Raw genomic sequence first — 12,365 nt, forward strand, 5'->3', positions numbered from 1 at the left:
TAAAACTGAACCTTAAGCATTAAGATTTTTGCATTAGGATTAGGATGACCTGAAAGACTTCCTGTACAACCTTGGGACTGAACCTAGCTGAAAGCATTTTATCACAACATTCCTCCTTCATCCCAATGGTTGGCAGGTAAACATTCTGACTTGACCACAGCCTAGAAGTTTTCAGCGTAATTGTTTCAAGAAAAATAATTAAAAGAAGTGTTCCACCTACCGTACCATGAAGAATGTTCCTGTTTGATGCAGGGAGTTGGACCAGATCCCATCCAACTCAAATGATTCCGTGACTTGACGAGTGAAATGTACCTCAATTTCAAGAACTGTCCATTCTGTGTTCAGCCCTTTTCCTACAGGAATTCAGACTTTTGCCAAAGCCAAGGCAAGTTTAGGGCCTAACTCCAAAAGAAGATTTCACTGAAGCTGCTGGGACACCACACAGGCAGAAGACATCTGGGTATAATCACATCCCAGATCAGCACTATCATCAGTTCTAAAGCTATAAACACATGTCCTTTGCCTGAGAAGGGTTATATGCCACACATCCAAGAATTTATCACTGCCATCTCTATTAGTGACAATCGTGACAGTCTGTTCTCTGTAGGGTAAGAACGGCACGGCTTCTGATATGCTTACACAGAAACTGCTGAAGTATTTAGAGGGTAATGTAAGAGCAGCTTACACAGCTGGAAAGACAACAAGCCTTAAGGCATGCAGCCTCTAGCTAAACTTCTCTTTAAAGCAACAACATATTCCTTTGCCAGTCCAAAATAAAAGTTTGAAAGCCTGATAACTATCACACATGGTTTTTCTTGAGAATACAAAGGAAAAAACAGCTAAGACGATTCTCAGCAAATGATTCACTCTCATATTCTCCTCCCTAATCCTTCTCTCCACTTTTTCTATTGCACTTCACAAAGCATTGCGTTCGGAGAGATACGACACCACTGGTACAGGAACAAGCAGTTGTGAAGGAGCTGTTTCTTGCCTGCCAAGCCCCATTTCACTGAAAACCTATTTCATTCCTACTGAAAACTAGTTTGTTCTGAAGGCTAAAGGGAATTCTTAGTTCATTCAATTAGTACTATGTATCTCTATGTTCAACAGTTAGAGACTCTCATCATACTGGAAAAAAAAATCTAAAATATTAGCAGGAGTGCCAAGAATTTTAGTCGTTTACAATGATTAGGAATTATTCCAGGGTTAGCTCCATTCTGAAGCTTTTCTGTTAGCATAAAACTCTGCCCTGGTCTTGACCACAATTCTCTTATGAAATCCAGTTTCCAAATTTATTACCTATACAACTTAGAAGAGTGATGAGGTCTCACCTCTGTCATTATTAATATCCATGACAGGCAGACAAGTTTCAGATCTCTGCCAAGTCAAAATCTGCCCAGTGAATTGCAGCACTTCTACAGTAATCTCAACATGCTTCAAAATGTGTGGAAAAAGATGGCAATGCTTGACACACAGGAAGAAATACCATCCAGAGACTTATCTAGAAAGGTCAATCATGAAAACGTTTACATAAAACATCAAGCAAAAATAAAATGCAAGAGTTGTTGGACCAACATGATCTGCATTTTGCATGAGTCCTAATGAAACTCCAACTAAGAATTGTGTTCACATTTACATCAGGAATGTTTTTATGCCCCCAAATGTGATTAATGTACAGGTAAGAATTTTCATGTCAGCCAAACAACTCATAAGGGAGTTCAAAAGGTATCAGAGAGCCATAGAACCATTAAGGTTAGAAAAGACTTCTAGGATCAGCAAGTCTAACCCCAATCCATCTGGCCACGTCCCACGGCAAACTAAACCACAGAGCCACTCTCCTCCTCCCTGCATCTTACTCTGCCATGCAGAACCATTGTGACACGCATCTCCATTCTTTCTACCTTATTGGACAGAAAGAGAAGATGGAAAGGACCAGACAACAATATGGGAAACTTATGCAATGAGGGATTTGCATTTGTGCTTTTCTGTTTGGCGCTTCATACTTTCCACAGTGAAGGAGATAACACCTATAAATTCATAATATTTAGCTTTCTTTGAGTCAAATATTTGTTGATAAAAATAAAATGAACAAAGCTTATGTAAGCTTTGGGGCTGACAATGGAATCTACATTTCAGGATCTCCAAATTGTTCCCAGTAAACTGGTTAGAAACATCTTTTTTGGAAGCTAAAATCATAAAATCATTTGAGCTGAAAGGAACCCTTAACAGCCGTCTGATCCAACTCCTCTGCAACATACAGAGACACCTACAGCTCCACCAGTGCCCAGAGCCCTGTTCAGTCTGACCTTGGGTGTCTGCAGGCATTGGGCACCACCACCAATCCGGTCAACCTATGCCAGCTTCTCCACCCTTAGCATAAACACCATGAACATCCCACCAGCAGGACAACTTTAACACTATTTTTGTAAGGTCATATCCAATCCTACAGCACTGCCAGCAGCAAGGCATCCTTTGATCACCTTTCTTCCCACTTGCTCCAAGTCCTTCACCCACAGTGAGAGCAGGCAGAAGGACCAGGGTGATGTAAGCTCATGGATTCCATCAAGGCATCAGACAGATCCTATGCTAGCGGGAGCAGATGGCTTCTCCCAGTGGCACTACAGCTGCTACCTCCCATCCACCAGCACATTACAGCCATGCCCCCAACCCATGGGAGTCACAGCTACCATGGGCAGTTATCTGACTGATGCAGGTTGGCACTAGCACAGCCCTGAACTTGGTGCAAATTCTGGATTTAAAAAAAAAAATAACCAAATTACTGAGGAGCAAGCTAAAATTCACTCTTTCCTATAAGGATAATAATTTAATTTCCATGTAGTACAGAAATTCACTTTACAATAATGGAAATCCATTCTTTTCATCGGGATGTCTCAGTCTAGGTGCCACATTCTTCTCTTCTTAATAGTATTTTTCTTTCCACAAAGTGAGTCACTCTGGAAAATGCCACTTGCTTGAAAGAGAAGAATTGACAAACAAACCCAACTGTCCTGAAAAATAATGCTTGCAGCTACATACTACAACTACCACATACCAATAAATTAAAACTTCAATCAGAAAAGAGAAGTTCCAAATCTACTCTACAATAGCATCTGGCTTCAGGAGAAGGGAACAAAATTTGTATCTGTAACTGCTGAAGTAGTTTCTACTAATACACTGTCAGCACATGATCTCCTTGGCTCCTCTAATTTGGCTGTAAAGGCTTTTGCAGAAAGAAGGAAAATGTTTTTAATGGCTTGTTCAAAGGGAAAAATGGCCATTTATCAGGTTATGTAAAAATCTTACACTTGTGTTGGAAACTACAGCTTGGCAGAACACGTGTAATTACCACTGCCTTTCTAGAACATTAAGTAAAAAATAACTGTGTTATAATCGTATTAAGAGTTTGAGACAAACATTTTAGTCAAAGGCCTCATTAAATCTTAGATCATTCTTTAGAGTTCAGCTCTTCCATGGGTGTACAGAAAGAGGGAAGTACAGCTCCAATCCATGGAAATAAAAGAAAGACAGAAAGATTTCCAAGCCCAAATGTAAAGGTGAACATCTTCTGCTCACAAGGAAAGCATACATCACAGAGACGATGCTCATTTTGCCAAAACACTTTCACCTCACATTACAAAACTCAACATACTCTCCATGCTCTGACCGCACACTACAGTCAGATAAAAAATTTTGTATGAGTAAAAATGTTTCTGTATGACTCTGCAAGACCAGACAATTTTGAAATACTTTTGTTCTAATGCACACAAATATTTTCATTGGTGATTACACAGATTCAAGCACTCATCTGATTTTGAGTTTCGACATCGGGGATGCTTCACATCAGCCTCACCTTCATGGCCACTCTTTACCCCATCCTCCAGAAATGGCTCTGGGGAGACATCACTGAGACCTTCCAACACTTGAAGGGAGCTTATAATAAAGATGGAGACTGATTTCTTACACAGCCTGACAGCGACAGGACAAGGGTTTTAACCTAATACAGGGAAGATTTAGATCAGTTGGGAGGAGGAAATTCTTTACTGAGATGCAGCGAGGCCCTGGCACTGCTGCCCAGAGCTGTGGGTGCCCCATGCCTGGAAGTGCCCAAGGCCATGGATGGGCTCTGGGCAGGGTGAGCTGGGGGGCAGCCATGGAAGGGGTGGAGCTGGGGAAGGTCTCTTCCAACCCAACCATTCTATGGTTTTATGATCCCACATGGGCTTCCCACAGGCTGCAGCTCTCCAAGCTCCATCATGGCCCTGTACCACGGGAGCTATATTCACAAACCAAATTCACGTACTGGATCTGACCTCTTACATAAATTGCCTACTGCTAACTGGAAAACTGTAAGCCCTGCTGGATCTGCAGGAACTAGAAAGTTCTGCTGCATTACTGTTAAGACTTAATGTAAGGATTTAATGCAGCTAGCAGGTAAGTAAGCTCACTGCTCCTCTCTTGTCCATGGGAATAGCATATTGCCTCTCATGTTCTGGTCCTGAATGATGACATCCTTAACAGTGAAAAGTGTACTCTTTAGGTATATTTGATTACAAAGTGGACTCCCTTTCAGAGCCAAAGGCTGCTTTAATTTATTCCAAGCTCTGGAGTATTTTCTCCTCTCCCCTGAGAAAACTGTTTGTAAAGCAAATAAAACTGTTCCAGAACATAAGTTTGATGAACAGAATACATGTTAGAAAACTATCAGATTTCGGTAGTTAAATATTAATTTTATACTAGGACAGGGTTAAAGCACAGATTTGCACCTTTAATTGCTGATGACTGAAAAATTAATCGTGGTTTATTTCAGAAGCTGAAGGTGACAGCACAGACCTCAAGCTTCCACAGGCAGGCAGCATTTTTTGTCACTGTCTTTTTATTATTTTATTTTGTCTTATAGCGGGTTATTTGAAGCTACTCGAGGTTTTAGGCTATCAGGATAAACGTCAGAGAGAGAAATCACCAACATACAACACACCTCATGAAACTCACTGCAGAACTCTCAGTAAACAAGCTGGAACATGTGGTTGCAATTATGATTTGTATTACCACAGGAATCAGTAGCTCTAGTCACAAACCACAACTCATTATGCTATGCACTGTGCATCCTGAATGATAGTCTCCATTCTCAGCAGTTTACACTTAAACATACGAGAAGAAACAGAATTCCCAACTTGTCAGCCTCACCTTTGTGCCAGGGAAGATCCTCCTGGAAACTGTGCTAAAGCACACGGAAAAGACAGAGGTGATATGAGACAACCAGCATGGCTTCACCAAGAGCCAGTCCTGCCTGATCAACTCAGTGGCCCTTTGTGATGGTGTAACTGCAAGAGCAGACAAAGGAAGAGCCACTGCTGCTATCTCTCTGGACTTCAGTAGGGCCTTCCACACAGTACCACACAACATCCTCCTCTCCAAATTGGAAAGATAAGGATTTGGTGTGTGACTGTTTGACAGACAAAGAACTGGCGGCAGGATCCAATCCAGGTAGTGGCGTAAATGGCTCAATGTTCATATGGAGATCAGAGATGTCCATCTCTGTGAGCAGTGTCCCGTTAGGGGTCAGTAGCTGGACTTGTGTTTTTGTGGTAGGACACTGGGAAGTGAACTAAAATGAAAAGAAAAAAGAAGTATACGAAAAAAAGCAAAGGAAAACTCAAAGGAGAGATTCAAGCCTTGGTCTGACAGTAGTTCAACCCAGCAAAGACGATGGTCAGGATGCTGCTCTGCTGGAGTCCAGCTTCGTGGGCAGCTCTTGCAGACTGACCCACCCATAGTTATATTACTGCTACTCTCCAACTTGAGCTGTGGCCACACATTTTGCTACAGTTCAGACACATCTTTAGAGAAACCAAGAAAAAGTTAAAAATCTGGACCCTATCTAGATATTTACATCGAGGCAGAGTCACAGTGCCGTGATCACAGCGACAAGAGGACGATGCCACTACAGAGTGTAAGCAAGAAGAAAGTCTAACAGATAGAAGTCAGAGAAACGCCTTAGATTTACATTTTCATTTATCCTAAGCATGAACAGGCAATTAAACACTGACTAAGAACCAGGGAGATGGGGAAAATAATAGTTAGAAAAATAATAGAAAATAATAGTTTTAAAAATAATAGAAAATAATATGCAGAAGAACATACACTAGGTTTGTGACACATCAAAAAGGTACTGAATATCTAATAATCCCACTTGAAATACCTGTAAGTAGAAAAGAAATTTGGGGAAGTGTTATGAAATTAACACACATTGTGAAAGCACTTTTTCTGTCTTTATACTTTGACATTTTTAATGTATATAATCAAAATTTGACTCTCCTCTTCAATTTTAATATTGAACACTAGATAAGAATAGCTTCCTTTTGATGTTAAGGATAACCATGCAAGATACACGTGTCCCAAGGTCCTGAAGGAACTGGCTGATGTGGTGGCCAGGATGTTCTCCATCAGCATTTAAAAAGTCATGGCTGTCAGGTAAAGCTCTCAATGGCTGGAAAAAAGGTAACTCCCATTTATAAGAAAGGGAGAAAAGAAGACAGAGGGAACTACAGGCTGACCTGTCAGTGCCTGGGAAGATCATGGAGCTGATCCTCCTGGGAGAGATATTAAGGCACATGAGGGATGAGCAGGTGATCCAAGACAGCGAGCATGGGTTCACCAGGGGCAGATCATGTCTGACCCATCTGGTGGTCCTCTGTGAAATGACAAGACTCAGTAGTTACAGGAAGATCAACAGATGGCATCTACCTGGACTTCTGCAAGGCCTTTTACATGGTCCCACATTGTACTATCATCTCTAAATTGGAGAGAGATGAGTTTGAAGGGTGGACTATTCAGAGGATAAAGAATTGGTTGGATGGTTGCAGCCAGACGGTTGTGGTCAGCAGCTCTATGTCTAGGTGAGAGTGGTGACAAATAGTGTTCCCCAGTGACTATGAAGTGTTCCTATAAATGAAATTGTTGGCACAAAGAAAAATGATGAATAAACCTGAGTCTGTGCAAGTCAAAGATGTACTAAATAGATCACCAGATTCCTTCTTCAAGTATACCAATGCTGAATGACATCATGCAGACTGAAGAACACACTTCTACGAAAGTCATTAGTGTTCAGGAATGTTTGTCTAGTTCCAACAGAAGAGTTCAGACAGGAGAAGAAAAGTAGCTGCTGATGACTACACACTGAACTATGCAATTCATATTAATTCTCCTGCAGTACATTTGTGGGCCAGATGGGTTGTGAAGATCAACCAGGTCAAGATGAATAGCCTTTCATTCACTTCTTCCAGGTACAGCATTGTACCCATTACAATTGTAATCATCTGAACAGCACACGGTAAGTCAGCTAGAATCTACCATTGCAGTAGCTCCTAAGTACTTCACGATGTGCTGCAGTGTGGTTGTTTTTTCAGATAGTGAAGTGTTTCAAACGAAACCATTTAATTTGGCTGATTTTTAGTAGTCTTAAGCAGTACTCATATTTTTGTTTTACCACAGTATTTGTTTGGCACTGTAACACAAGTTTTATCTTACAAGATAAAAAATTCGCTTGCCCACAAGCAGTTCTCTCAACTTAATAAACTGAGGAGAGAATTTTAAACTGGGAATACAATTTTTGAAGCTCACACAAATGTACCTTCTGAACCAAGAAGTTCACACCAAGAAAATTACTTTTTGATTCATAATAAGTTCTATTCTATACTGCTGTGCATATTGATGCGATTTATGCGTTCACAGCACACGAACAGCACACCAGACCCAGCAGCACAACTGCTTTGCACACCTGCTAAAAGACTACCTAATGGAAGATACAAAACAACGTTGACTCAAAGCCAAAACCACTACATAGAAGAATGTCCTTTACTAACAAAAGATTTCGCTTTCCCTCTCAATCCAAAAACATAACTGTTTGCTTATCTACTGGAAGCTGACATTATTGGTAATGTAATTCTAATCAAGGTCTTTTACGTACAAGATGAAGAAATGTTCTTGCAGCATACTGATAGCTTACATGCAGTAGAGTCAAACAAAGGGAAGTAACTGGTGTGAGCACCTTGTCTGTGTGGTTTCGGGGTTAAGGAGGCTCGTGACAGAAAAAGAAGCAGTCTACAGTAGATGAGAAGCAGGAGAAGGTTAACTGTGGGAAAGGGTAAACTTCTGCTCGTGTTCTGTATAGCGATCACTCTGCTGATCACAAGAAAGGAAGGGGAGGCTGTAAATACAGTGCTTAAACAAGAGTGCTCATCTGCTGCAGTGCAAGTGGCTACAAAATACGCAGAACGTAATACAAGGAGGCAGATGACCGTGGTGTCAAGTCACATAATTCCAAATTAACAAGCACAGTAATTATCTTAAGCCTCCAAGTTACACATGAAAAATGAAGGTTCCTAAAAACCAGGCTCCTATCTCTTTCCATCCCATCCCAAGTTTTTTTGAGCACTATGCATTTTAAGCATTAGAAAAAAGCCGATCTTCAATTCTTCCATTCCTTTCAACATTTATCCAGTAAAATCATAAAAGATTACAAAAATATACAAAAAAATAAACCATACAGACTTCTGAAGTTTTTCACAGCTGCACACTGCTCAGAACTTACTCCAGATTCATAACCAACCAGTGTTTGTGTTGCTGTTTTCAAATCTGTACTGCACTCCACACACATACTTAATGCTAAATAAACCAAAAGATTACAGAGGGCTTAACTCAGAGATGCTTCCAATGGACAAATGTGCCATTTACTTTATCAGTCCTACTGCATCCAAATTCCACATACTGTCCAGCACCATATGCAACAAACAAACAGACAAAAACATTAACTGTGTGCACACAGACAGAAAAAATATCCCAACTTTCTAACTGGATGCAGCACTTTTTTCTTGGAAAGGTCATTAGAAGGCTCTTTATAAAAGCTGTTTCGCCTAAAGCTTTGTATGAAGACACTTGATTCACCAGAGGATAAGATGGCACTTCAGTTGCTCACAAAAGGAACAACGTAAGTGTAGGAGTGTGCCAAGGGAGCTGTTAAGGGAATGGTTCAAGAAAAGGGAAGGGGGTGGAAGTGTGGGAAGAGACAAGAACAGGTGTAGGCAGAGACCTCAGGATTTTGCACTGAGACATGCAGACTAATTTATAATTGAGAAACGCAAATCTTATACACAAGAAGTAGAACTTGTGGGGATATGATATCAGGGGAGCTATGGAGGAAGGTAAGAGTGGAGACAATCTGGATGGACTTTATAAGCTCAGCAAGTGAAAAGAAAAGAAAGCTCTTTTGCCTGTAGCAGCATTAAGGCAGAAGGATACTGGAGCATGACGACAGTGGCCGTGAGATCAGAACAAGTAGAGAAACACAGAGAAAACTGCTCTCCAGCCACAAGCTGAAGTACAAGCCACATACAGAGAACTAGTTCAGAAAGCATTTTAAAAGCAGTTTTCTCCAGCAATTGAAAAGAAAGAACATACCTGCTGGGACTTTCACAATAAAAAACATGTCATAGGGAACAATTTAATTTCTCTTCACTGCTTAAATAAACAGCAAACCAAGCTGCCCCTGATTTCCAGTCGATATGGTTGGGGCAGACAGTGCAATGTTAGGCTTATGCCAATCAGAAAGAAGACAGTGTTCCAGTGAAGGCATGGGGCTGTGTGTAACCTCACTTGACACAGACGTGGTGGTACACAGGATACACTGCACTGCAAAGATGTGCTCTCTTACTGCCTCCAAGAGGAGATCCATGAGCACTGCCACAGACTGAAATGTTTTCTGGCAGAGCATATGCAGCACGAATGCAGCACAGTATTCCCTAGAGATGCTTCCAGTGACTGATTTCACAAAAGATCAAAATAAATAGCATGTGTTCTAACAGCAACCGAATTGTAAAGTGTTATTTACATTTATCAAATTAAAGAAAAGTAATGTGCACTGCTGTAATATATATTATTACTGTTAGCAGCACATATAGTTTTATTCTTATTGTATGATAAAGAAAATCCTTTAGGAAGATCTTTTGCATGTAATATACACAGCAAAAAAACACACATGTGGCATGAAGAAGACCAAAACAACAGCACAAAGTGTAACAAACATGAACAGCCATTTTCTTGACTAAAAAAGTGTCATTAAGTTCCCTAAGTATACTAAGTAACACTGAAACTTGTCAGAAAAGAAACAGGTTATGGGTGCTTTAGTAGAAGGGGTCACCCATAGGACAGCACTTCCTAAGGTTTGATGAACTGCATGCAGAAGACTCACTTGCCACCCCAGATGCAATCCCATACAGCAGTCCTCCTCCATCTGTTTGCTGCTGAAAGACATGTGTCCCTGGAGGAGGGCTTCTTTCTTGTCTAATGAAGTTGTAGAGCAAAGTTTTCACGAGTCTGCTGGTATATGGGAGGCTGCAAAGACAAAAAAAAATCAACAAAGGCTGACTTACAAGGAGCAAGATTTAGCTCAGCTAGAGTCAATACCACATATTTTTGTTTGCTGGAACTAGGCTTAGCTTAGATCTCAGATCTTTTCAGAATCTTTTTAATCACTTCTTACATCTGCAGAATAGCAGGTACTTGTTATCTGCACAGCAAAGACCAGGTGGCCTGCAAAGCAGTCCTGAGCACTGTGCCACTGTACAAACTAAAAGGGAGAGCACACAAACGTTTGCCCTTGCAGAGCTGCACTCGCCTCTGCAGGGCTCTGCAGAAGCACCTTCAACAGCAGTCACAAACATGTTTTGTTCTGAATACTGCCTATAAATCGGTCTGTGCAACTGCTGTATTATTTCACACCAAGAAACAAGTAGAAAAATATTTATGCTAGGGAGAGAAAGACTATACTGTTTAGTTTTTTCTCTATGCTTTGGAGAAATAGAGCAGGTAAGAAAAGTATTCCTCCAACTCGTGGTATATGGCTGTGTATGGCTGGGGTCAATGTGCAAGGACCAATGCAACATCCGACCTTACACAGTGATTCTGACAAATGCACATGCAATTTGTTGGATGTAAACAGGACGTAGCAGCTTTTCTAAGAAACAAAGAAGAGGATTTCCAAGGAAAGAAACAGTTCTTCAATTCTTCCTCCCACGTGATGCAGAGGTATACAGACTGCACTATGGTCATCTCCAGCCCCTTTACCCAGTGCCCTCAGACCCTTCATTATGCCCAGCCACTACACCCTCCACTCATCTCCACTGGCCAGCTACCTGCTACTCCCAGCTTAAACCAGAACATTCTGCCCTACTCCCAGATATTCCCCTCATCCTCTTTCCTTTCCTCACATATCTCACAGGAGGCACTACCCCCCGCTTCTAGCAGGAACTGCAGAAACAGATAGTAATTACCTTTACCAAACAGCTGCCTGTATGCAATTTAAAGGTGAAAGAGGAGAAATGGCAGACTGTTTCTGATCGAAAAGCATAGACGCTGCTTACAGGGAGAACAAATAACTACCAAGCCTGTTTCACTGCCTTTGCGTAGAAGCACAGACGGTTTAAACAAGCTCCATTTCATGGAGTTGCCATTTTATCTAGCTCCAAAACATGACATACCATCTCCCACGCATCAGGTATTTGTGAATGAGGCTCTCCCGCAGAATTTCCTTGTGGAAGAGCTGGCAGGAAAGGAAGACAATGAGCGTTGTCACAGCCTCCAAGGAAATGCCATAGGTGATATCTCTGCAGGAAAAAGGGAAAATGCATAAGGATTAATTTAATGGCTTTGTTTACAAACTGACTCATAAGAACATTTAGTAGCTTCATCTGAGGTTATTCACTTTACAGAAAGTTTCAATTGAGAGCAACCAAACAACAACTTAGAAAAACCCCTCTTAGTAGAAAACAGTATCATTGCACACAGACAATACATTATTTGTCACTGCCACAAGCATTTCGTGCTATGTCACAGGACAATGTAAAAACACTACAGTATTGCCTACAACATTCCACCTTCGATTTTCAGACTATACTTCACCTCAAAAATAATAAATACATCTCAAAGACACGCATTTTGTCTTGTTAAACAAAACTGTCACAAAAGCAACGTTCAAAGCCTGGGAAACAGCCAACAAGCCAAACACAACTCCATATGCCAGGAAGAATGGATCGCTACGGAAGAGTTGTCACATACAAATAAATGCTACCTTAACTGTAAGAAGTGCTCGGGATATCACAATGCCACAGAGAGCTGCTCCACTTTCAGTAGTAATTGTGAGGTGACAAAGTATGACATTTAAAGTTATTACTGCCAATCCCAAAGAATACAGTATGTTTCAATGGTGACTGCAGACGTTTTAGCAAAACTCATTAAGTCGAGGTTATTTAGGCAAGGTGCAGCAAAATGAATGAGAAAGTAAAGTTATTTTGGAGATTCTTTGGTTTCTG

The 12,365-nt window shown here is 41.0% G+C and overlaps 1 protein-coding gene across 5 annotated transcripts in view; it reads right to left on the reverse strand.

The window, feature by feature from the left end:
- DYM (dymeclin) overlaps positions 1-12,365 on the reverse strand; it is a 150,073-nt gene that overhangs the window by 105,460 nt on the left and 32,248 nt on the right. For all 5 annotated transcript variants that reach the window (XM_052670060.1, XM_052670065.1, XM_052670061.1 and 2 more), the window contains 2 exons: positions 11,535-11,660; positions 10,247-10,389 (listed from right to left, as the gene is read on the reverse strand). In XM_052670060.1, coding sequence (XP_052526020.1) covers positions 10,247-10,389; positions 11,535-11,660 — 269 coding nt within the window. The remainder of the gene's footprint in view (positions 1-10,246; positions 10,390-11,534; positions 11,661-12,365) is intronic.

Source organism: Tympanuchus pallidicinctus, unplaced genomic scaffold (assembly GCF_026119805.1).
Source record: "Tympanuchus pallidicinctus isolate F22 unplaced genomic scaffold, pur_lepc_1.0 scaffold9, whole genome shotgun sequence".
Taxonomy (NCBI): Eukaryota; Metazoa; Chordata; class Aves; order Galliformes; family Phasianidae; genus Tympanuchus; species Tympanuchus pallidicinctus.